The 24,385-nt window shown below is 43.7% G+C and overlaps 3 protein-coding genes across 10 annotated transcripts in view; 1 reads left to right on the top strand and 2 right to left on the bottom strand.

Annotated features, from left to right (window-relative positions):
- LMLN (leishmanolysin like peptidase) overlaps positions 1 to 12,942 on the bottom strand; it is a 70,009-nt gene extending 57,067 nt beyond the window's left edge. Inside the window, exon 1 of one of the 2 annotated variants that reach the window (XM_008009703.3) lies at positions 12,713 to 12,942. In XM_008009703.3, coding sequence (XP_008007894.2) covers positions 12,713 to 12,931 — 219 coding nt within the window. In that variant the 5' untranslated portion in view covers positions 12,932 to 12,942. The remainder of the gene's footprint in view (positions 1 to 12,712) is intronic. The other variant, XM_008009702.3, reaches the window with a different exon arrangement.
- A 4,214-nt stretch (positions 12,943 to 17,156) lies between these two features.
- Positions 17,157 to 22,495, bottom strand: RPL35A (ribosomal protein L35a). Of its 2 annotated transcripts, none has more exons than XM_008009706.3 (5): positions 22,380 to 22,495; positions 21,654 to 21,696; positions 21,316 to 21,468; positions 18,808 to 18,952; positions 17,157 to 17,261 (listed from the first exon to the last, which is right to left on the bottom strand). In XM_008009706.3, the coding sequence occupies exons 2-5, from the start codon at positions 21,662 to 21,664 to the stop codon at positions 17,238 to 17,240; spliced, it is 333 nt and encodes a 110-aa protein (XP_008007897.1). In that variant the 5' UTR covers positions 21,665 to 21,696; positions 22,380 to 22,495; the 3' UTR covers positions 17,157 to 17,237. The 2 variants fall into 2 exon arrangements, with proteins under 2 accessions (XP_008007897.1, XP_037859103.1); XM_038003175.2 differs by having other exon boundaries at positions 22,347 to 22,454.
- A 44-nt stretch (positions 22,496 to 22,539) lies between these two features.
- DRC9 (dynein regulatory complex subunit 9) overlaps positions 22,540 to 24,385 on the top strand; it is a 59,595-nt gene continuing 57,749 nt past the window's right edge. For 4 of the 6 annotated variants that reach the window (XM_008009709.3, XM_038003171.2, XM_038003174.2 and 1 more), the window contains exon 1: positions 22,540 to 22,803. The gene's annotated coding sequence lies outside the window, so the exon portion shown is untranslated. Of the gene's footprint in view, positions 22,876 to 24,385 lie in introns of all 6 variants that reach the window. The other 2 variants (XM_038003172.2, XM_038003173.2) reach the window with 2 other exon arrangements.

Genomic DNA, 24,385 nt, shown 5'->3' with positions numbered 1-24,385 from the left:
TGAAAAATTCATTGGGGCTAGGCATAGTGGCTCACGCCTGTAATCCCAGCACTTTGGGAGGCCAAGGTAGGTGGCTCACTTGAGTTCAGGAGTTCCAGACCAGCCTGCCCAACATGGTGAGACCCTGTCTCTACTAAAAATACAAAAATTAGCCAGGTATTGTGGTGCACACCTGCAATCCCAGCACTCGGGAGGCTGAGGCATGAGAATTACTTGAACCTGGGAGAGGGAGGTTGTAGTGAGCCGAGACTGCACCATCACCCTACAGCCTGGGCGACAGAGCGAGACTCTTGTCTCAAAAAAAATTTTTTTCACTAGAAAGAATTAAAAGAAGATTGGAGACGGCAGACGCATCAGTGAACTTGAAGATAGATCTAGACATTATCCAATCCAAAGAAGAGAAATGAAAAAGACAAAAACAAAAGAACATAGCCTCAGAGAATGGATACCAAGCAGTCTAGCAGATATGTCATTAGAGTCCTACAAGGACAAGAGAAATTATGAGACAGAATATATATTTGAAAGAAATAACAGCTAAAAAAATTCAAATTTGGTGAAAGACATCAACTTATAGATCCAAGAAGTTCACTGAACCTCAAGCAGGATAAAAAACAAATAAGCTGGGTGCAGTGGTTCACACCTGTAATCCCAGCTACTTGGGAAGCTGAGGCATGAGAATCACTTGAACCCGGGAGGCGGACATTTCAGTGAGCCAGGATCGTGCCACTGCACTCCAGCCTGGGGAACAGAGTGAGACTCTGTCCCCCAAAACAAACAAACAACACCCAGGTGCATAATGGGCAAACTTGTGACATCTAAAAATAAAGATAAAATATTGAAAGCCATGAGAGAAAAACAATACATTTGATATGGTTTGGCTCTGCATCCCCAACCAAATTTCATCTTGAATTGCAATCCCATGTGTCCAGGGAAGGAGGTGACTGGATCGTGGGGGTGTTTCCCATGCTGTTCTCACGACAGTGAGTGAGTTCTCACAAGATCTGATGGTTTTATAAGCCTCTGGCATTTCCCCTGCTTGCACTTCTCTCTCCTGCCACCATGTAAAGAAGGTCCTTGCTTCTCCTTCACCTTCCGCCATGATTGTAAGTTTCCTGAGGCCTTCCATGTGGAACTGTAAACCTCTTTCCTTTATAAACTACCCAGTCTCAGGTAGTATCTTTATAGCAGTGTGAGAACAGATTAATACAACATTATATACAGGAAGGAAAGAGAAGTACGAATGGCACCAACTTTCAAGAACAATAAAGAACAGAAGACAATGAAATAAACAGTGAAGGGCTAAAAAAAAAAAAAGAAATTCAACACAGAAGTCTATATCCAATGAAACTACCCTTCAAAAATGAAGAGGAAACAAAGACATTTCAGATAAATCTGAGAAAATTCATCACCAGCAGACTTACACTACAGGAAATGCTAAAGGAAGTTCTTCGTGGGAATGGCAATAACACTAAAGGGTAACTTGCTTCTGTAGGAAGGAATAAAAACTACTGGAAATGGTAAATATGTGAATAGATATAAAAGACTACTGTGCAGAAGAGTCAATATAGCAGGTCAGAGATTGCTCTCTGTAGGAATGCCTGCTTGCAAGGTTGACCTTTTGCTGGCATCTGGAAGTGTAAACACTTTCCTACACTGATCTAAAACTTCACAAGGTTATAAGGATGGCTCTTTGTGTCTAAACTATTTGCAGAAACAATATGGTTTATGCTGAACATTTACTTGCTTCTGGAGTCTGAAATTTCAGTGGCTGAAATTTTGTCTACATGACCAGCCTCCAATAAAAACCCTGAACTCTAAGAATCAGGTAATCTTCCGTGGTAGACCACACTTTGTGCACGCTGTCACAACTCACTGCTGAAGGAATTAAGCAGGTCCTGAGTGAGTCTACTAGGAGAGGACTCTTGGAAGTTTCTGCCTAATTTCCTCTAGTCATTGTCCCATGATCCTTTTCCCTTTGCTGATTTTACTTTATATGCTTTCAGCATAATAAATCTCAGTGGTGAGTATGACTACAAGCTGAGTTTAGTGAGGCCACCTAGCAATCACCAAACCTGGAGTGGTCTTGGGAACCCTCAACACAATTATACACACTTCCTTTCTTCTTTTAATTTCTTTGGAGACAAATAGATATTTAAAGCAAAAATTGTAAAATTTTTAATTGTGAAGTTTATTTTTTATTTTTAAAATTTATTTATTTTGGGTTTTTTCGAGACAGTCTCTCTCTGTCATCCAGGCTGGAGTGCAGTGGCGCAATCTCGGCTCACTGCAACCTCCACCTCCTGGGTTCAAGCGATTCTCCTGCCTCAGCCTCCTGAGTAGCTGGGATTACAGGCACCTGCCACCATGCCCAGCTAATTTTTGTACTTTTGTAATTTTAGTAGAGACAGGGTTTCACCATGCTGGCCAGGCTGCTCTTGAATTCCTGACCTCAGGTGATCCACTAGCCTCAGCCTCCCAAAGGGCTGGGATTACAGGCATGAGCCACCGTGCTGGCCTAATTGTGAGGTTTATAATATATAAAGAAGTAAGGCCGGGCGCAGTGGCTCAAGCCTGTAATCCCAGCACTTTGGGAGGCCGAGACGGGCGGATCACGAGGTCAGGAGATCGAGACCATCCTGGCTAACACGGTGAAACCCCGTCTCTACTAAAAATACAAAAAAAAAACTAGCCGGGCGTAGTGGCGGGCGCCTGTAGTCCCAGCTACTCGGGAGGCTGAGGCAGGAGAATGGCGTAAACCTGGGAGGCGGAGCTTGCAGTGAGCTGAGATCTGGCCACTGCACTCCACCCTGGGCGACAGGGCAAGACTCCGTCTCAAAAAAAAAAAAAAAAAAAAAAAAAAATATATATATATATATATAAAGAAGTAATATATTAATATATTATATTTACAATATTATATTATAACAATAGCAAAATGAATAAAATTATGCTGTGGAAAGTTTCCTATATTTAACATGACTAAGTAGATACCATAAGTACACTACATACATTGTAATCACTGGAGCAAACACTCAATATTTTGTATTATACATTCTGCTCAAGTGCGTGTGGGACATTCACCTAGTTAGATCATATTTTGGGCCGTAAAACAAACCTTAAGACATAAAAGAACTGGTAAAAAGGATGTTCTCTATCAATAACAAAATTCAACTATAATGCAATTTCAGAACAAAATCTGGGAAATCCCCAAATATTTCTGAAAAATCAAACAACAAACTTCTAAATAACCCTTAGTTAGGAGAGAAAATTACAAGAGAAATTAGAAAATAGTTATGACTAAATGAAAATAAAATTACAACAAGTTAATATTTGTGGGATACAGCTAAAGTAGTATGTATTTAGAGGAAACTGATAGCTTTAAATGTTTATTTTAGAAAAAAGATCTCAAATTCATGATCTAAGCTTCCACCTTAAGATAATAACAAAAAAAAATTAAACTCAAAGAAAGCACTGAGGCTGGCATGGTGGCTCATTCCTATAATCCCAGCACTTTGGGAGGCTAAGATGAGAGGATTGCTTGAGCTCAGGAGTTCAAGGCTGTAGTGAGCAGTGATCATGCCGTTGCACTTCAACCTAGGCGACACAGTGAGACCCTATCTCAAAAAATAAAAAAATAAAAAAAAAAAAATATAAACTATCAATGTCAAAAACTACACAGAAGATATCACTACAGACTTTCCAGCCATTTAGAGATGATCATAAAGGAATGTTATGAAAAACTTCATGTCCATAAATTTGACAACTTAAAGTGAAATTCTTTGAGAGACATAACTTAATAAAACACTGTCAAGAAGAAATAAATAACCTGAATAGTCCAATACCAAAGTATATGAGTTCATAGTTTATGACTTTCAAAAAAGAAAATTCCAGACTAAGATGGCTTAATTAGTGAATTCTACTAAACATTTAAGGAAGAAACAACATTGATTCTACAGAAACTCTTCCTGAAAATAGAAGAAAATGGGACATGTCCCAAGTCATGCTATGAGACTAGCATTATCCTGATACCAAACCTGTGTTGCAGGAAGTCAGGGACCCCAAATGGAGGCACCAGCTAGAGCCACAGCAGAGGAACATAAATTGTGAGTATTTCATTTTAATATGGACACATGCCAGTTCCCAAAATTAATACTTTTATAATTTCTTACACCTGTCTTTACTGCAATCTCTGAACATAAATTATGAAGATTTCATGGACATTTATCAGTTCCCAAATAATACTCTTATAATTTCTTTTTTCTGAGACGGAGTCTCGCTCTGTCGCCCAGGCTGGAGTACAATGGCATGATCTCGGCGGCTCACTGCAAGCTCCACCTCCTGGGTTTACACCATTCTCCTGCCTCAGCCTCCCGAGTAGCTGGGACTATAGGCACCCGCCACCACACCCAGCTATTTTTTTTTTTGTATTTTTAGTAGAGACGGGGTTTCACTGTGTTAGCCAGGATGGTTTCGATCTCCTGACCTTGTGATCTGCCCGCCTCAGCCTCCCAAATTGCTAGAATTACAGGTGTGAGCCACTACCCCAGCCTACTCTTATAACTTCTTATGCCTGTCTTACTTTAATCTCTTAATCCTGTTATCTTCATAAGCTAAGGATATATGTCACCTCAGGACCACTGTGATAATTGTATCTAACTGTATAAATTGATTGTAAAACATGTGTTTTTGAACAATATGAAATCAGTGCACCTTAAAAAAGAACAGAATAACAGCAATTTTAGGGAACAAGGGAAGACAACCATAAGGTCTGACTGCCTGCGGGATCGGGCAGAATACAGTCATATTTTTCTTCTTGCAGACAGCCTATAAATGCATGTGTAAGTAGGGAAGATATCACTGAATTATTTTCCTAGCAAGGAATATTTAAGACCCTGGGAAAGGAATGCATTCCTGGGGGGAGGTCTATAAACAGCCGCTCTGGGAGTATCTGTCTTATGTGGTTGAGATAAGGACTGAAATATGCCCTGATCTCCTGCAGTATGCTCAGGGTTATTAGGGTGGGGAAAAAATCCCACCCTGGTGAATGTGAGGTCAGACCGATTCTCTACTCTCGAAACTTGTTTTCTGTTAAGATGTTTATCAAGACAATATGTGCACAGCCGATCACAGACCCTCATCAGTAATTCTAATTTTGCCCTTGCCTTGTGATCTTTGCTTTGCCCTTTGCCTTGTGATCTTTACTGGCCTCAGAAGCATGTGATCTTTGTTCTCCTTTTTGCCCTTTGAACCATGTGATCTTTGTGACCTACTCCCTGTTCATACACCCCCTCCCCTTTTAAAGTCCTTAATAAAAACCTGCTGGATTTGTGGCTCAGGTGGGCATCACGGTCCTACCAATATGTGATGTCACCCCCAGAGGCCCAGCTGTAAAATTCCTCTCTTTGTACTCTTTCTCTTTATTTCTCAGCCAGCTGACACTTAGGGAAAACAGAAAGAACCTACGTTGAAATATTGGGGGTGGATTCCCCTGATAAACCTGAAGTTATTGTTACAGAGGAAAAGAAAACTACAGACCAATATCCTTGCAAGTAGTTGGTAAAAAACACAAATATAAAATGTAAAAAATAAAATTTAAAAAAACTACAGACCAATATCCCTTATTAATATAGATGTAAATGTGCAATGGCTCACACTTACAATCCGAGAGCTTTGGGAGGCCAAGGTAGGAAGACTCCTTGAGCCCAGTGGTTCCAGACCAGACTGGGAAACACAGGAAGACCCCATATCCACTAAACATAAAAATAAATGAACCAGGTGTGGTGGCTCTCACCTGTAATCCTAGCTAACTGGGAGGCTGAGGCAGGAGGATTGCTTAAGCGAAGTCATTTAAGACTGTATAGTGAGCTATGATTGTGCCACTATACTCCAGCCTGGATGACAGAGTAACATCCTGTCTCTAAAAAAATAAAAATATATGATGTAAAATCATCAACAAAATGTTAGCAATTCAAACCCAGCAAAATATAAAAAGGGTAATAAATCATCACCAAATGAGGTTCATCTCAAGAATGCAAGGCTGATTTGACATTCAAAAAAATCAATCAATGTAACTCGTAATATAAACAGAGTAAAGAAAAGCCACATGATTGTATCAACTGGTGCAGGAAAGATAGTTAACAAAATTCAACATCCATCCATGATTTTTTTAAAAAACTCTCAGCAAACTAGGTATAGAAGGGAATTTTCTTAATTTTATAAAGCATACCTACCCAAAAACTCCACAATTAATATTTTTAATAGTGGAAGGTAATGTTTTCCCTCTAAGATCAGAAACAAGACAAGGATGTCTACTCTTCCCACTCTTATTCAACATCATGCCCCAGACATGTGTGATAATATTAACATTAAAGATGTAACAGGCTGGGCGTGGTGGCTCACACCTGTAATCCCAATACTTTGGGAGGCTGAGGTGGGTGGATCACTTGAGGTCAGGAGTTTGAGCCCAGCCTGGCCAATATGGCGAAACCTGTCACTACTAAAAATACAAAAATTAGCCAGGCATGGTGGCAGGCGCCTGTAATCCCAGCTAGTCTGGAGGCTGAGGCAGGAGAATTCCTTAAACCCAGGAGGCGGAGGTTGCAGTGAGCCAAGATTGTGCCACTGCACTCTAGCCTGCACGATGGAGAGAGACTCTGTCTCAAAAATAAAAACATGCAATAAACAAAAGATATATATTGTAATGCCTAAAATGCACAAGCACACATGCATACACACAAGTAAATGTAAGAAAATGAAAAGATACACATGTAAGCTTGAACCACAAGCGAGCTAAATACACCTATTTTCTCTTGAATTAATATAGTCATTATTAGGCTGGAGCACAGTGGTGCAAACTTGGCTCACTGCAGCCTTCACCTCCTGGGCTCAAGTGATCCCCCCACCTCAGCCCCCACAAGTAGGTGGGACTACAGGTGCACAACACTACACCCAGCTAATTTCTGTATTTTTTGTAGACACACGGTTTCACTAAGTTGCCCAGGCTGGTCTTGAACTCCTGAGCTCAAGTGATTTGCCACCCTGGCCTCCAGAAGTGCTGGAATTATAGGCATGAGTGACTGTACCTGGCCAGTAATTTTTAATAGAGAAAATCTAAAGTATCAATTACCTCACCTTATTAACATGTATAGAAACCTATATTCGGCCGGGCGCGGTGGCTCAAGCCTGTAATCCCAGCACTTTGGGAAGCCGAGACGGGCGGATCACAAGGTCAGGAGATTGAGACCATCCTGGCGAACACGGTGAAACCCCGTCTCTACTAAAAAATACAAAAAAACTAGCCGGGCGAGGTGGCGGGCGCCTGTAGTCCCAGCTACTCGGGAGGCTGAGGCAGGAGAATGGCGTAAACCCGGGAGGCAGAGCTTGCAGTGAGCTGAGATCCGGCCACTGCACTCCAGCCTAGGCGACAGAGCCAGACTCCATCTCAAAAAAAAAAAAAGAAACCTATATTCAGTAAGCACAGAATAGGCCAGGTACAGTGGCTCATGTCTGTAATCCCAGCACTTTGGGAGGCCAAGGCAGGAGGACTGCTTGAGTCCAGGAGCTCGAGACCAGCCCAGGCAACATACTGAGATCCCATCTCTAAAACAATAAAATAAAATAAAAATAACTATAGAATATATATTCTTTATAAGTACATGTGAAAAATTAAACAGGATAGATCATATTCTAAACCATAAATAAAATAATCTCAGCCAGGTGCAGTGGCTCACGCTTGTAATCCCCACACTTTGGGAGACTGAAGTAGGAGGATTGCTTCAAACTGGGAGTTCAAGACCAACCTGGGCAACATAGCAAGACTCTGTCTCTACAAAAATAAAAATAAAAAATTAGCCAGGTGTGGTGGCATGTGCCTGAAGTTCTAGCTACTCATAAGGTTGAGGCAGGGAGATTGTCTGAATACAGGAGTTCGAGGTAGCAGTGAGCTATGATCATATCACTGCACTCCAGCCTGGGTGACAGAGGGACACGTTGTCTCTTTTTTTTTTTTTTTTGAGATGGAGTTTCGCTCTTGTCGCCCAGGCTGGAGTGCAGTGGCACAATTTTGGCTCACTACAACCTCCACCTCCTGAATTCAAGCAATTCTCCTGCCTCAGCCTCCAGAGTAGCTAGGATTAAAAGTGCCCGTCACCATGCCTGGCTAATTTTTGCATTTTTAGTAAAAACAGGTCTCGCCATGTTGGCCAGGCTTGTCTCAAACTCCTGACCTCAGGTGATCCACCCGCCTTGGTCTCCCAAACTGCTGGGATTACAGGCATGAGCCACTGCACCCAACCGAGACCTTGTCTCTTAAAAAACTTTTTTAGGCCAGGCGAGGTGGCGAGCGCTTGTAGTCCCAGCTACTCAGGAGGCTGAGGCAGGAGAATGGCGTAAACCCGGGAGGCGGAGCTTGCCGTGAGCTGAGATCTGATCACTGCAGTCCAGCCTGGGCAACAAAGCGAGAATCCGTCTCAAAAAAAAAAAAACTTTTTTAGGCCGGGTGTGGTGGCTCACGCCTGTAATCCCTTTGGGAGGCTGAAGCAGGCAGATTATGAGGTCAAGAGATCGAGACCATCCTGGCCAACATGGTGAAACCCCATCTCCACTAAAAATACAAAAATTAGCCAGGCGTGGTGGCAGGCGCCTGTAATCCCAGCTACTCGGGAGGCGGAGGCAGGAGAATCGCTTGAACCCGGGAGGCGGAGGTTGCAGTGAGCTGAGATTGCACCACTGCTCTCCAGTCTGGGCAACAGAGCAAGACTTTGTCTCAAAAAAAAACAAAAAAAAAAAACAAACAAAAAAATTTTAACCTAAATGATAATTAAAATGCCAAGTGTCAAAATTTGTGAAGAGCAGATAAACTTGTACTTAGAAATTTATATCTTTGAATGTTGACATTAGAAGGAAAAAATGGTTAAAAAACAGTGATCTAAGTTTCCACCTAACAATATGAGCAAACTAAATCCACAATAAGTAGAAAGAGGAAATAACAAAGAACAGAAAACAATGAAATAGAAACAAACATTAAAGAAAATTACCAAAGCCAACATGACAAGTTTATCCCAAAACTGCAATGTTGATTTCCTACTGGAAAAAGCAATGTCATCTACCACAGAACAGTCCATAAAGGGAGAAACTGTATGATTATCTCAATAATTATCAAAAAAAACCAAAAAGCATGTGACAAAATTTGTCCCCATTCAGGATAAAAACCCTCAGGAAACCAGAAACCACAGGGAGCTTTCTCAGTCTGATAAAGGGAACTATAAAAAAAATGTAAACTTAACATCATACTTAATGGTCAAGGACTGGTCCTAAGATCAGAAACAAACAGCAAGGAGGTGTGCTATCTCACTTTTGCCTGGAACTGGATGTCCTCACCACAGCAATAAGGGGGAAAAAATACATAAATGATACAAAACTACAACAACAAAAATGGTTCCTATTTGTAGTTAATACATTGCTAACATCAAAAATTGTAAGGGAAGAAACCCTACTAAAATAAATAAGTTTAGCTAGGTCTCAGAAGACAAAGTTAATATACAAAAATTATTTTTACATACCAGCAGTGTATTTTTACATACTAGCAGCAAACAATTGGAAAACTTTAACCATAATTCCACTAACAATGGCATCAAAAAATAAAAGACTCAGGAAAATATTTAACAAAAAACATGCAAGATCCGGTTGGGCATGGCGGCTCATGCCTGTAATCCTGGCACTTTGGGAGGTCGGGGCAGGAGGATCGTCTGAGGCCAGGAGTTCGAGACCCGCCTGGACTCTGTCTCTACAAAAAATAAAAAATTAGCCAGGTGTGGTGGCACATACCTGTAGTCCCAGCTACTTGGGAGATTAAGGCAGAAGGATCATTTGAGCCCAGGAGTTCAAGCCTGCTGTGAACTATGATTCTGCCACTGCACTCCAGCCTGAGTGACAGAGCAAGACACTCTCAAAACAAAAACAAAAAAAGAGAAAAGAAAACGGAAGACAAAATGCAAGATCTATACATTGCTGAGAGAAATCATGCATCACCTCAATAAATGGAGAAATATACATTATGTTCATGGATTGAAAGACTTGATACCATTTGATGTCAATTATCTCCAAATGATCTATAGAGTAAATGCAATCCGAATCATAAACCCATCAGGTTTTTTTGAAGAAACTGAGAAGCTGACTCGAAAATTTATATGGATCTGTCTTTGAGCCTACCCCTGCTAAAAAATAAATAAATTTATATGGAAATATAAAAGCCTTAAAATAGCCAAAATCATTTTGAAAAGGAAGAACAAAGCAGGAAGGCTTATAATACTGTCGGATTTAAATATTTATTACTGAGGTACATAAGGCAACTGAATACCCACATGGGGCAAAAAGAAAAAAAAGGGATCTTGATCCCCTACGTCACATCATATATAAAAATTAATTTGAGATGAATCATAATCCTAAAAGTGAAAGCTTCTAGAACACAGGAGAATATTTTTATGACCTGGGGTATTTAATGATTTCTTAGAAAGGACATCTGTTGGTGAGGATATGCAGCAACCATAACTAATATTTTGTTGATGGGGGTGTAAAATGGTAGAGTATTTTGGAGAAAGGGTTAGTATCTTTTATAAACATTCACCTACCCTTTGACTCAGTAATTTCACCCCTAGGTATTTATCCAAGAACAATGAAAACATATATCCACAAAAATTACGTACAAGAATATTGACAGCAGCTTTATTTATAATAGCTAAACCTGGAAGCAACCAAAATACCCATCTTTGCGCAAGATAACAGAAAAACAAATTGTGATATAGGTATTCAGTGGAATACTCAGCAATTCAAAGGAATAAATTACTATCACATACGACACAAATCTCACAGACATAATGCTGAGCAGATGCCAAATACAGACGAGTACATACCATATAATTCCATTCATATACACGAAGCTCTAGAATTGGCCAAACTCATCTAGTATTTAAAAAAAGTTAGAAAACGAGTTGCCTGCGGTGGACAGGTGACTGGCACAGGCCAGGACGGAACGTTCTGGAGATGTGGGATGTTCTGTGTGGTGATGGCTTGTATGCTTTATGTGAATGTGCATGGATCCATTTGAGGCATTTCAATATATGTAAATTTTACCCAAAAACTTTTCAAAAGAACAGTAACTCAAGTAGGGGGTTGGGGAATGGCTGAAAGTATATGAAACAAGAATGGCAGAACCTTCAAGCTCGGTGTTAAAGCTAGGTGATGGGTCCATGGGAGTTCATTACATTATTCTGATGTGGTTTGTACTGGCATAATAAAAGGTAAAAACAAAACTTACAAGTTTTAGTTGAGAACAAGTTAAAAAGTAAACTGTTTTGGAGCTCTCTACCACCACCAAAAACAAAAAAGTTACTGTAATTCCCAGAAGCATTGAACAGAGGTGTAGTCATTAGCATAACTACAGTGAACACTGTAGTTCCTGCCTATACTCTTGTGTCCACGTTAAAGCAAGGAGAATGGTGAGGACGACAGGGTACTTACATACTCTATGAGGAACCAGGGAAACGTATTAGGGACCAGGACTCTTTCTCTTATTTTAATCCAAATTAAAAGAGAGAAGTGCAGGGTTCTGTGGGAAATTTTTTTTAAAGAATTGAGCCAAAATGCAGTGTCATGATAAAAGCTGCAAAAAAGCTATAAACTCCGAAGTTAATATTTTGGCTCACTTGGATATGAAGAGTATGCATGTAACATTTTGGGAAATTACCATAAAAATGAGTGTCTTTAGATTTCTGGACTGAACTGAACGTGTGTGTATCAGCATGCAGCCCTGCCCCCAGGTACTCTCCCTCCTTTTCTCAAGGAATATGGATTATCGTGGACCCACCTCTGACCTAAATACTGTGAAGGAATCAAAGTATGAAACACAAACCTCATCCCACGGAACCTTACAATTTAACTGCAAAGGCAAGATACGCCTAAAAAAATAAGCCATTACCACATAGCAGTACTTGGTTAAATGCCAGGAGGGAGTACAGATACGATGTACTTTTTAATGAAAAGAATATTCCGCTGTGGGGGTTTCGGCAGGCTGCCTTGAGGTTGGGGAACTTGAAATGAGACAAAGTATTTAAGCAGGGAGGAAAACGGGACGGGAGGCCGGCCGGCACTTCCAGAGCAGAGGAACCGGGTAAAGCAAACAAAGTGACGACACAACGTGAAAAGAAACCTGAAGTTTGTCTCCAGTGAGCCCCCAACATCCCTCCAACGCCTCTGTCTGGCTCTCCGTTCAATGTCTTCCCGAAACTTCAGGTCAGCGGTTCCTAAAGTGGTCCCCGGACAAGCATACATCACCAACCAGCTGGGAACGTACACTGTCAACTCTGGGGACTCATCCCAGACCCACTGAGTCACTAAGTGGGGGACTGGGGGCGGCAATCTGTGTTGGACCGTGTGCGTCGGGTGACTGCGATGCACGCTCAAGTTTGAAAAGCACTCCTCCAGGGCTACTGCTAAGCACAACCCTCCGCACAGAAGTGATACTGTTCTGAGCGCCTACCAGCCAACTTGCAGGGTGTAGGGAGCTGAGAGCGGGTCCCCGGCCTGTAAGAGTTCAGGCTCTGCCCCGATTTCGCTTTCTCATCCAGGACACCTTCTCCCAGTCACTACCTCCTACGCCTGCTCCTTCTGGACGACTTTACCCTGACAGGGCCCGCTCCCGCCCCTGTCGCCCTACCTCAGTGTCAGAGGGGACGTGGTGCCGGCAGGGAGGGGAACTGCCCAAGGAGACGGGAGTAGATGTGGCGCTGGCCCGGAGCCCGCCCAACAGGAGTAAAACGCTTCGGACCCACATAGACCCGCTCCAGCGCCACCGGCTCCGGCCCGGGCCTGAGCCTGAGTAACCAGCTCCTCCTCCCCACTCGGCCGCCATCTTCGGGCCGAGCGTCGTTACCATGGAGCGCGTGACGCCTCTGCGCCCGCGCCGGCCCCGCCCCTCGCCGCTCGGGGCAGACGGAGGCCCCCCCGCCGGCGGAAAGGTGCTCTCCGATTGGACAGCGTCACCCGCTGGAAGTTCGCGGCAGAAGATGAGGGCGGCGATCGCGTCCATCGCGTCTGGTTGCGCGAAGCCGGCCAATAAATGCTGTTTGGAGGCCCACGTGAGTGGGGCTGTGGGAGGAAGAAGGGCGCGCGGGCGTTGGCCGTGTGTGGGTGTCTGAGGCAGTTTTCCAGTTCTTTCATTTACCAAAGTGATATGCACCTACTAGGTGCCAGGTGTTTAGACGGACATTCAACCCTCTGCAAAATCTTTGAGTGTAGTCCTCTGTAGGAAAAGGTGAGTGGAATACTTTCATTTACTTATCCTGAGTCACCAACTTTAGGCGCTTTACTTGACTAAGGCCATTTCCTGTAAAAATCAATGATACACCCTTTACTATTTTACTCAACTCCATCTTTTAGTTTCCAACCAAGAATTGCCACTGCACCTGAGATAAGGGAGATCCTGGGAGCCGTGAGGAACCTATACAAAATGGGAAATTGGAACAAATTCCAGTGGCTCATGACACTGAGAAGTAAAACTACGAACTCAGACACTGAGCTGGAAGTCATGCAACGGGAAGTGAATAGGTAAACTACTGTACTGGGAAATGAAGGGGTAGGAAAGAAGGAAAACTTCAAGTTACAGACTGGGTGGAGATTACGGACTCAGATACGAGGATGGGGTGGTGTCTTAAGTATTACCATTTTACAAGTGAACAGTCACTAAATAATGTGTGTATCATCCCACAACTAGTGGAAGGTGGGATTCCAAACCACATTTGTAACTTAGGAAACGTGCCCTTTCCACTACAGTACCACAAATAAACTGCTGTTGTGAATAGAGTGGAACCAGTCATCCTAAGCTCCTGGCTGTTACAATAGTGTTACGCTGAGGAAAGGCTGTTTCTTTTTTTTTATTTTTGAGACCGAGTTTCACTCGTCGCCCAGGCTGGAGTGCAGGGGCGCAATCTCGGCTCACTGCAACCTCTGCCTCCCGGGTTCAAGCGATTCTCCTGCCTCCGCCTCCCGAGTAGCCGGGATTACAGGTGCCCGCCACCACTCCGGACTTTTTGTGTTTTTAGTAGAGACGTAGTTTCTCCATGTTGGTCAGGCTGGTCTCAACCTCATGACCTCAGGTGATCCGCCCGCCTCCGCCTCCCAAAGTGTTTGGGATTACAGCCATGAGTCAAAGCTGTTTCAATGGCATAGTGAACAAAATACCAGCCACGCAAGCCCTTTCCTGTAAACCACGGGACTTTGGCAACGGTGACTTAAGTACTTTTGACTTAATTTCGGTATGGGAGCAGAAAAAATTATAAATTTATTATTTACAAATGCTGCATCATCTCGGTAAGGAAGAGCATGTATTTTTGCTCGAGTCTCATTTGCCATTGCACATGTAAGTTACTCGAGTTTAACCCTAAAGTCTCAACCTTTTATTTTCCCCGCTTTGCTCAGATGCCTACCACTTACTGTGTAAGCACCTCCATTCCTCTCATCTATTCTACCCAGAATACCATTCACTTCTCCATATGCCTAACCCAGACCTGAAATACCCATCGGTCTTCATGGATATGTCGATTAACATCTTACCGCTTCCTCAAATTCAACTTTTGCTCCTCCCACAAAACCATCCCCTGGTTCCCCAACTTTGTAAATGCACCATTACCCATCCAGCCCCCATAGCCAGAAACATGTTAGAATGTTAGCCATTAGAGACTGAAAAGCCCACCTGATTTTCCCTTGTTTATACTGGGCTGCCACTGGGACGTAAAATATTAATCTGAGCTGGACATGGTGGCTTACATCTGTAATCCCAGTACTTCAGGAGAACAAGGCAGGGGGATCACTTGAGGCCAGGAATTAAGAGACCAGCCTGGGACCCCGAAAAAAAAATTTAATTAACTGGACGTGGGTGGCATGCACATGTAGTCCCAGATTCTCTGGAGGTTGTGGGCAGAGGATTGCCTGAGCCCAGAAGTTCAAGGGTGCAGTGAACTATGATCACACCACTGCACTGCAGGCTGGGCAACAGAAACCCTGCCTCAAATGAGTAAATTTTAAAATTTCCTGTGAATCAAGTTCTTCAGTGACATTGTTACTACACACAAGAACAATCTTAAGATCCTCAGTACAAGAGACGTCTTATGTGGCATTTCTGAGTTTTCTGGACTTTCCAGTCAGCTACTTGTATTCCTAAAATCTTTCTGCCATTTCCTCTGAGATGCCTCCGTATTTCTTCTACACTTTATAGTTTTATGTTATGTAGTCAGGATACCCACATGCCTCTATCCCTGAATACCCCAAGAGTACTGATCACATCTATTTAACTGGCACAATGAACACACTAGGTACTTTTAGCTTATATTGGCCTTTTGGAGTGGGTGTCCCAGATCAGCACTTCCTCCCGCTGACTGCGTAATTCCCAAGTTCAATTTCATCAGCATTCTAATATACAACTTCCAACTTTTGACCATGAAAAAGTATGGCTTACTTCTGGTGAATATAGCATCAATGCACTTTGTTTGCCTTAAAACCACAATCCTAATAAATGAGCCTGGCAAAGCATTAATAAAAGCCCCTGTCCATGAAACACGGGACTCCAACAATGGCAACTTTGGCCTACGTTCCACCATTGGACTGACCGAACCTTTCTCATGACTGCCGATGTGACAGAGGGACCTCTGGGAGAGGACTTCTTGTTTTCTCTTGGGTCAGTATATCTCATTACCCTCTTAGTAGGTTAGCAGATTTGTAACAGGATGGTTACTAGAGGAAGGGGAAGCGGAAAAGTTGGGACAGTATTCCTACTCTTTTCCCTTACTACAAACATTTTCCTTCTCAGTCCTACCTCCAGGAGATGAAAGACCAAGTAACACAACAGCCAATGTGCTCTTCCCACCCAGTCCTTTCTTTCACCCTCTTTCCCTAATACATTTCCAGCATGTTAATTCTTTTGCAGCATAGACAAGAGAACCCATACATGTTTCAAAACTGCAAAAGGGATTAGGGGGCAAACTCCCAGTTTCTTGTTGACATTTTCAGTGCAATTTAAAGATCTGTTAATTTAAAAAACTACCTGTGCTTTAGACATCAATAACCCTCGTTGGGGGGGGGGGGGGGGCGGGGGAAGGACTTACTGCATCAGTTAGAAATCTACAACCTGGGCAACATAGTGAGGCCCATCTCCACAAATAACTAAAGTTAACTGGGTGTGGATGCACATGCCTGTGGCCCCAGCTATTCAGGAGGCTGAGGCAGGTTTGCCCGAGCCCAGGAGGTGGAGGTTGCAGTAAGCTGTAATCATGCCACTGCAGTCCAGCCCGACCAACAAAACAAGATCTCAAAAAAAAAAAAAAAAAAAAAAACCATACTGCAAAACTGATGCCTTAGCTGTTTTATTTTAGCATATTCCCAAGAAATCTAAAATATTTGGGAGAGCTGCTTATTTCCTTAAAGTGCAATCTTGCACTATACCAGATTAAAACATGAAGCCAAAGAAAGCCGCCACCTTTCCGTGCACTATTCCCAACCTCCATCTACCTACCATAGGACTGCTTTTTATGAGTGGAATATGGCTCAATTCTGTTTTAATATACTGGAATGCTTTGTCTAGTCACAGTCCCCAAGAGCTTCTCATCCCAGTCTATCCAAATGAACTGCCAAAGCCCATCAATATAATCTCCATTCATATTTTAAGTTTCCCAATCTGTACGGAACAAATGCATAGTATTACAAAGCATTTGGCAGGGTGTGGTGGCTCACACCTCTAATCCCAGCACTTCAGGAGGCCAAGGAGGGAGGACCCCTTGAGCCCAGGAGTTTGAAGCCAGCATGGGCAAGAGTCAGACCCCCTCTACAAAAAATTTAAAAATGAGCCAGACATGGTGGCATGAACCTGCGGTCCCAGCTACTTCAAAGGCCAAGGGAGGATTGCTTGAGCCTCTGAATGTGAGGATGCAGTGAGCACCGCTACACTCCAGCATGGGCAACAGAGCAAGACTCTGTCAAAGATACTCGAATTAAAACCCGCTCCCTTCTAAATCTCTGACCTCGCCCTGTAATTTTCATCACGTCTCTGATCTCCTTGTACTCCAAAAATGCCGGGAAACCTCCATCATTTTAAGCATGTAGCAAATCAATTTAAGGTAGTAAGTTCTTTAATCCACTTAAGAAAAATACAAGAGCACAAATCCACGTTTATTTATTGATTTTTCATTAGTTTAAATCCTTGAGGGGTACAGCATCTGTGGGGAAAAAAGAACACAAAACATTAGGTGAATGTTACATATAAGTCTACAAATCAAGAAGCGTAATATGGATATATCTCTGAAAGGCATCCAATTATATGTTCTAGTAGAAAGGAAAGTTTTTATAGCCTTCAGTCTCTATGTGAACATACCTTAAGAACCAGCACTCTTAAAAAACATGTACTGGTTGGGTGCTGTTGCTCAAGCCTGTAATCCCATCACTCTGGGAGGCCCAGGCGGGCGGATCCCAAGGTCAAGAGATCGAGACCATCCTGGCCAACATGGTGAAACCCTGTCTCTACTAAAAAATACAAAAATTAGCTGGGCGTAGTGGTGCGTGCCTGTAGTCCCAGCTAGTCGGGAGGCTGAGGCAGGAGAATCGCTTCAACCTGGGAGCTTGCAGTGAAGCAAGATCCCGCCACTGTACTCCAGCCTAGCGAGAGTGAGACTCCCAGTCTCAGAAAAAAGAAGAAAGAAAAACATGTACTGAAGATACATTTAATTTTGCTTCTTCTAAAGACAGAGGAAAAGCCTCCTCTGTTGATAAACCCCAATGAACCACTTAGCAGGGTTCAACAGCACCCCCTGGCCCCAAGAATACATGGTATGCATACATTCTTGGTCCCAAGAATATACAGTCTACATTCCAAAATGGACCCTGAAGAAAAAGTAGGAACTATTTGAGAAAAATTTAAACTCCAAGGCTGGCACCGAAGACCTGAGACCTAGGAACATGAGGGTCTGTTTTCTTCATGTACAAAACAAAGCTACTAACACCTGTTCTAACAAGACTGACATGATGGGAATGGCAAAATATTAACAATTATGCCAAGAGTAACTGCTGAATTGTCGCTTTCTAGCAATTACTTCAGTGCCCAATAAATATCTTCACCAGAAAACTATTTATTCAAGGCTGGCTGTGGTGGCTCAAGCATGTAATTCCAGCACTCTGGGAGGCCAAGATGGGCAGATCACTTGGGCTCAGGAGTTCAAGACCAGCCCGGGCAACATGGACAAACCCTATCATTGCAAAAAATACAAAAAATTATCTGGGCATGGTGGCATACGCCTGTAATTCCAGCTACTCAGGAGGCTGAGGCACGAGAATCACTTGAACTTGGAGGCAAAGGTCAGGAGCAAGATGAGATCATGCCACTGCACTCCAGCCTGCGTGACAAAGTGAGACCTTGTCTCAAAAACAACAGAACAAAAACCCCAAAAATTAGCTGGGTGTGGTGGCACATGCCTATGGTCCCAGCTACTTGGGGGGCTGTGGAAGGATTGCTTGAGCCCAGGAGGTCGAGGCTGCAGTGAGCTGTGATTATGCCACTGCACCCCAGCCTGGGTGACAACAACAAAAAACAAAACACCAAACACCTATTCTTTCAATTACTATTTCTCCCCAGCATTCTGCAATACACATTTTGCAGCATAATTTACTGGCGTCAATTTCACAACCACACAAGTCCTCAGAAGTCAAAGTGCAACACCTTGTCCTCAGTCTGATTCATCAGATGTCCGTTTTGCTAAAAACCATACTCACCACTCGGATTCTGTGTCCAATGGCCTTAGCAGGAAGATTGCTTCGGAATTTGGCACGAACCATGCCACTGTTTCCATGGGCCCGAGTTACCTTTCCCCAGATGACTCTGGTTTTATTTGGTTTGCCGCCTGGAGTCACTGTGTTGCTGATTTTAAAAAGGGAAAGAAGAGGAATACAGGCCAATATAGTTGGATACAAATTCAAGGTGATCTCTAGACGAGTGGCTCAACCCTGGTTACCCACTTCATCACCTGAGAAACTTTAAATGCCTGGAACACCATTCATTCAACAGATACTTATCGAGTACCTACTGTATGCCAGGCCCTTCTGTAAAACACAGCAGCTATAAAACAAAAATCCCTTTCAAAACCGATAACCAAGTGTAAGGAAATACATACGTCAGATGATGAGAGGCAATACTGAAAAAACAGCAAAAGGACAGGTGTGAAGATGTTTGTGTGTACAGAAAGGAGGAATTACCTGCCATTTTAAATAGCCAAGGAAGGTCTCACTGAGGTGACAATGGAACAAAGACTGGAAAGGAGGGGGAGAAGCGCCAGGAAGTGATCAGGGGATGACTAGCGCAGGCACTGGGGCCAAGCAAGGTGTCCTGACCGGAGGAAAGACTGAAGACACCAAGGGGTTAATCCCTGCTGAGATAAGAGAATTATGGAGCCCTTAATGACGGGCTTTTACTGAATGAGAGAAACCACTGAGGTTCCAGCAATGTACAAAGGATGCGACTTTATATATATTTCCTTTAAAGACCACAGGGTTGTCTTGTCACCCAGGCTGCAGTACAGTGGCCGAATCACAGCTCACTGCAGCCTCTACCTACTGGCATCAAGCAGTCCTCCCTCCTGGGCCTCTCAAATGCTGGGACTACAGGTGTGAGTCACTGAACCTGACTTAAAATTTATTCTTGATTGTAGAAGAAAAGGTGGGGCAATGATTAAAACCCTTTCCCAGAGATTTTAATTGGCCTGGAGTGGGTGAAGAAAATAGGATTTGCTCTTGTTGTCCAGGCTAAAGTGCAATGTCACGCTGGCTCACCCCTGTAATCCCAGCACTTTGGGAGGCCAAAGCGGCTAGATCACAAGGTCAGGAGTTCAAGAACAGTCTGGCCAAAATGGTGAAACCCTGTTTCTACTAAATATACAAAAATTAGCCGGGTGTGGTGGCAGGCGCCTGTAATCCCAGCTACTCGGGAGGCTGAGGCAGGAGAATCGCGTGAACCTGGGAGGTGAAAGTTGTGGTGAGCCGATAAGCTGATATCGTGCCACTGCACCTGGGTGACACAGCGAGACTCCGTCTCAAAAAACAAAACAAACAGGCTGGGCGCGGTGGCTCAAGCCTGTAATCCCAGCACTTTGGGAGGCCGAGACGGGCGGATCACGAGGTCAGGAGATCGAGACCATCCTGGCTAACACAGTGAAACCCCATCTCTACTAAAAATACAAAAAACTAGCCGGGCGAGGTGGCGGGCGCCTGTAGTCCCAGCTACTCGGGAGGCTGAGGCAGGAGAATGGCGTAAACCCGGGAGGCGGAGCTTGCAGTGAGCTGAGATCCGGCCACTGCAGTCCAGCCCGGGATACAGAGCAAGACTCCGTCTCAAAACAAAACAAAACAAAACAAAACAAACAAAAAAAACCATATTTTTAAGGCATTAACAAAATGCATTAAGCGCCAAGTGTTCTAAAAATCCTTAAATTCTAGCACAAGGAGCCGAGAAAAAAAATTAAAAGCCTTAAAAGGATCACAATATAAGGAATTAGCTCCTTTATTGTTTTCAAGTGCAAAAGGTACCTAAATCCAACACCACCCTCAGAAGTAACGTCCTTCTAGACTCCCCATTAAGTTCCTTAATGACGCAAAATAGAAGCCATAGCAACACCAATCCAGCCTGGCCAACATGGGGAAACCCATTCTCTAGTAAAAATACAAAAATTAGCTGCGCATGGTGGTGCACCCCTGTAAGCCCAGCTACTCAGGAGGCTGAGGTAGGAGAATCGCTTGAGCCAGGAGGCAGAGGATGCAGTGAGCTGAGATCGCGCCACTGAGCTCCAACCTGGGCAACAGAGCGAGACTCTTGTCACAAAAACAAAAAAACAAACAATACCAAGTACTTCAGCCAAATATTTTATTATCTCAATAGGATAATGAGGCCAGGCACAGTGGCTCAAGTCTGTTATCTCAGCACTTTGGGAGGCCGAGATGGGTGATCACCTGAAGTCAGGAGTTTGAGACCAGCCTGGCCAACATGGCAATACACTGTCTCTACTAATAATACAAAAAGTAGCCGGGCGTAGTGGCCGGCGCCTGTAATCCCAGCTACTCGGGAGGCTGAGGCAGGAGAATCGCTTGAACCCGGGAGGCGGAGGTTTCGGTGAGGGAGACCACGTCACTGCACTCCAGCCTGGGCAACAGAGCAAGACTCCGTTAAATAAAAAAGAAAATGAGGCAGATCCCAAAATAAAAACCCAAAACCTACCAGTGTCATAAACTTACTTCTTTGCTTTGTATACATAAGCGCATCTCTTGCCCAAATAGAATTCTGTTTCATCTCGGGCATAAACACCTTCAATTTTAAGAAGAGCTGTGTGCTCCCTTTGGTTCCGGAGACCCCGCTTATAGCCGGCAAAAATGGCCTTGGACCACAGCCTAAGACACAAAAGACACACAACATGAAACATAAGCTTCAGAAAACCAATTTGACTTGTAATAACCCCCATCCAGAAGTTACTCAGAGCAAACATCTACGTTTTTTCTTGCCAATTTTAAGCTCGCATTTAAACGTTCACGTCTAACACACAAAAACAAAGAGCAACCATATTTAAAATGCGTACCTTCCAGACATAGTTCCTTTTAGAAGTCCCGTTCCCAGCAGGCCTGAAAACAAACAAAAAGATTCAGTTTGAAACCAAGCCACGCAAGTTTCTCACCTCGTCCCCTCTCGTTTAAGCCCCGAAGGCAAATTCCTTTTGGATCGGAGTTTCTCGTAGGAGTAAGGGGACAATTATGCCAGAACATCCACATGAAACGCAGGCTCCGGCAAGACACTGAAACCTCAGAGAACAGCTGACATCTAAGCAAACTTCAGAATGAAGACAAAACTAAGGGACAAGAGTCACAAAAATGACTCTTAGAAAAGCCTGAGAAAATGCGTGCCATTGTCAGGAGGCAACACTCAGGAAAAGAAACGAAGACTTCATCAGAGACTCACACCTAAGACTTATGCATCGGCCGGGTCTCGCAGAAAAGCGGAGGGAAGAGATGGTCAGACAAGCAAAGGGAGGTTTGGACTGCGAGGAAACGGAAAAACCCTGGCCGAAAGGAAGCACTGCCTCATGGACAACTGCAGACGAACAAAATCATCATTTCACTCCGCTCAGGCCCAGGAATTTAACTCGGATAACCGGGGCAGCCGTTCTCGGGGCGTCAGGGGACCAAGCACCATCGGCCCAACATCTGCTCCATCCTGTTCTCCCTCTTCTTGAAACCCATAGAAATCAGTGGCTGGCAGAGACTCCAATACACACCGGCGACTCGCCGCGGTATAGCAACAAACCTACTTCGGTTATTTGCCCCCAAATTTCAGCGGCAGGCGCTTCACACACCTCCACAGGAGCCAAGATGGCGGGAAGAGAAAGCCGAGGCCCCGCCGCGTGGCCTTGTGGGATTAAACATCTCTCGACCCCGCCCTCAATTTAGGCATCTTCTCCAAACGCCAGAAAAGCGATCCTCGGAAATCGTCTTCGCACTGAAATAAGCCACATTCAAGAGCACTCTTACAATTATTTTCCTAAGTCCTTTCATCTTGGTAGGCTGCAAAATGTATTACTTGGGAACAGGGGAAGGTAAAATGGTAGCCAGCTAAATCCGCCAAAGCTGTGCGTTGCCATAGAAACAGCTTAGTTTACTTCCTGCGTCACCGGACGCTGTTGATGGAAAGGCGCACCGTGAGTGGAGGACGTTCCCACTGCCTGAAGAATGATTGTAAGATTGATTTGCCAACAGGCGGGTGCATATCCCTCGATCCACAAGCAATAGACAGAACGGAAATTCTAGGTTAGGATTCTGGGATCCTAACCTAGCATGAAAGAGAAAGGCCGGGAGCACGAAGGCAGCAGGACCTCTTCCTTCTCTTTTTTATTTTTCTATGCTTTTTTCCTGCCCTCTACTTATCTATCTCTTTCAAGAAATGAGACTGGGCACGGTGGCTCACGCCTGTAAACCCAGTTCTTTGGGAAACCGAGGCTTGAGGCTAGGAGTTCGAGACCAGCCTGGGCAATATAGTGAGACCACCTTCCCCCATCTCTACAAAAGAAAAAAAAAAAAAGAATGAAATGACTTAAGTTCTTACCTCCATTCTTCTTTTTGGATCCGAGGTATGAGAGGGACTGCCTGCAGGAGGCTTTATCGCCCTTTTAGGAGAGCTCGTTTAGCTGCCTCGTATCTGTGTCTAATAGGTCCTCCGTAGATACTTGTAGAGGTGGATTAATGGACGCCAGAGATTCACATTTCCGAATTATTGCATATTTATTTGGGTTACCCTATGGATTCATTCATTTATTTAACAAATAGTTTAATGAATGGCTACCCTGTACCATGGTTTGTGTCGGATGACACAGCAGTAAACAAACAAATCTCTGCCCTCCTGGAGCTTACATCCTACGAAGGGGAGCAAGACAATGAGCAAGTAAAATAGATGACACGTTAGAAGATGATAATTTCTGTGGAGAAAATTAGGCAGAGAGGCCACTGTAAAAGAGGCTTTCCCCCTTTTGAGATGGGAAGTATGTAAGAGAGGCTTCCCCTTCTTTGAGATAGGAAGTATTTAAGGGTTCTGAACAGAAGGGTGACTCTATCTGACTTCCTTATTGACAAAGTCGCTGTGTTGAGACTCAAGGGAGGCAAAGTCACCAGCAGGAAGATAATTATAGGTTCCTGTAGTGATATGATGAGAGGTGATGCTGTGTAAACAGAGGTGATGAGTACTGGAATTCTGAATATATTTAAATTCTGGCAGGATTTGCTGGTGGATGAGGAATGAGAGAGAGGAGTAAAGGATGACTCCAAAGTTGTATGAAATAGATGTAAATAAGTCACTTTTAAAATCAGATCCTCTCTTAAATACATCAGAATGGAACTTGTACCTTGTAGCCTACTACCCCACCCAGTGTTCTCTGTCCCAGGAAGAAATGTGCTAGAAATTTCACCATTAGATATTAATTTGTCAAAGTTCTATATGTAAGTCCTCCTGGGAGGAGTAACACATGAAGTGTGAGTTTCATTCATTTGCTCATGTATTATTCATTCCACAAACACTTACTGAGCACTGAGACTTAGCACCTGATATAGCTGTGAGCATCGTTGTCATGTTGCTGCTTTCGTGGAGCAGTCATCTAGTGGGGAAACTGACATAAACATAACCAACTGTGAACCGAGCTCTGCGGGAAAATAGTGGCATGAATGCCCAGAAGCCTGATCTGGCCTGATGAGTCAGGGAAAGGATCACTTGGACAAGGGTCATTTAAGGCATTTTTCAAACTGCAGGTGATGACCCATTAGTAAAGCA

The sequence above is a fragment of the Chlorocebus sabaeus genome, chromosome 15 (assembly GCF_047675955.1).
Source record: "Chlorocebus sabaeus isolate Y175 chromosome 15, mChlSab1.0.hap1, whole genome shotgun sequence".
Classification (NCBI taxonomy): domain Eukaryota; kingdom Metazoa; phylum Chordata; class Mammalia; order Primates; family Cercopithecidae; genus Chlorocebus; species Chlorocebus sabaeus.
The sequence above is the reverse complement of the archived record's forward strand: the minus strand, read 5'-3'. Positions and strand labels throughout refer to the sequence as shown.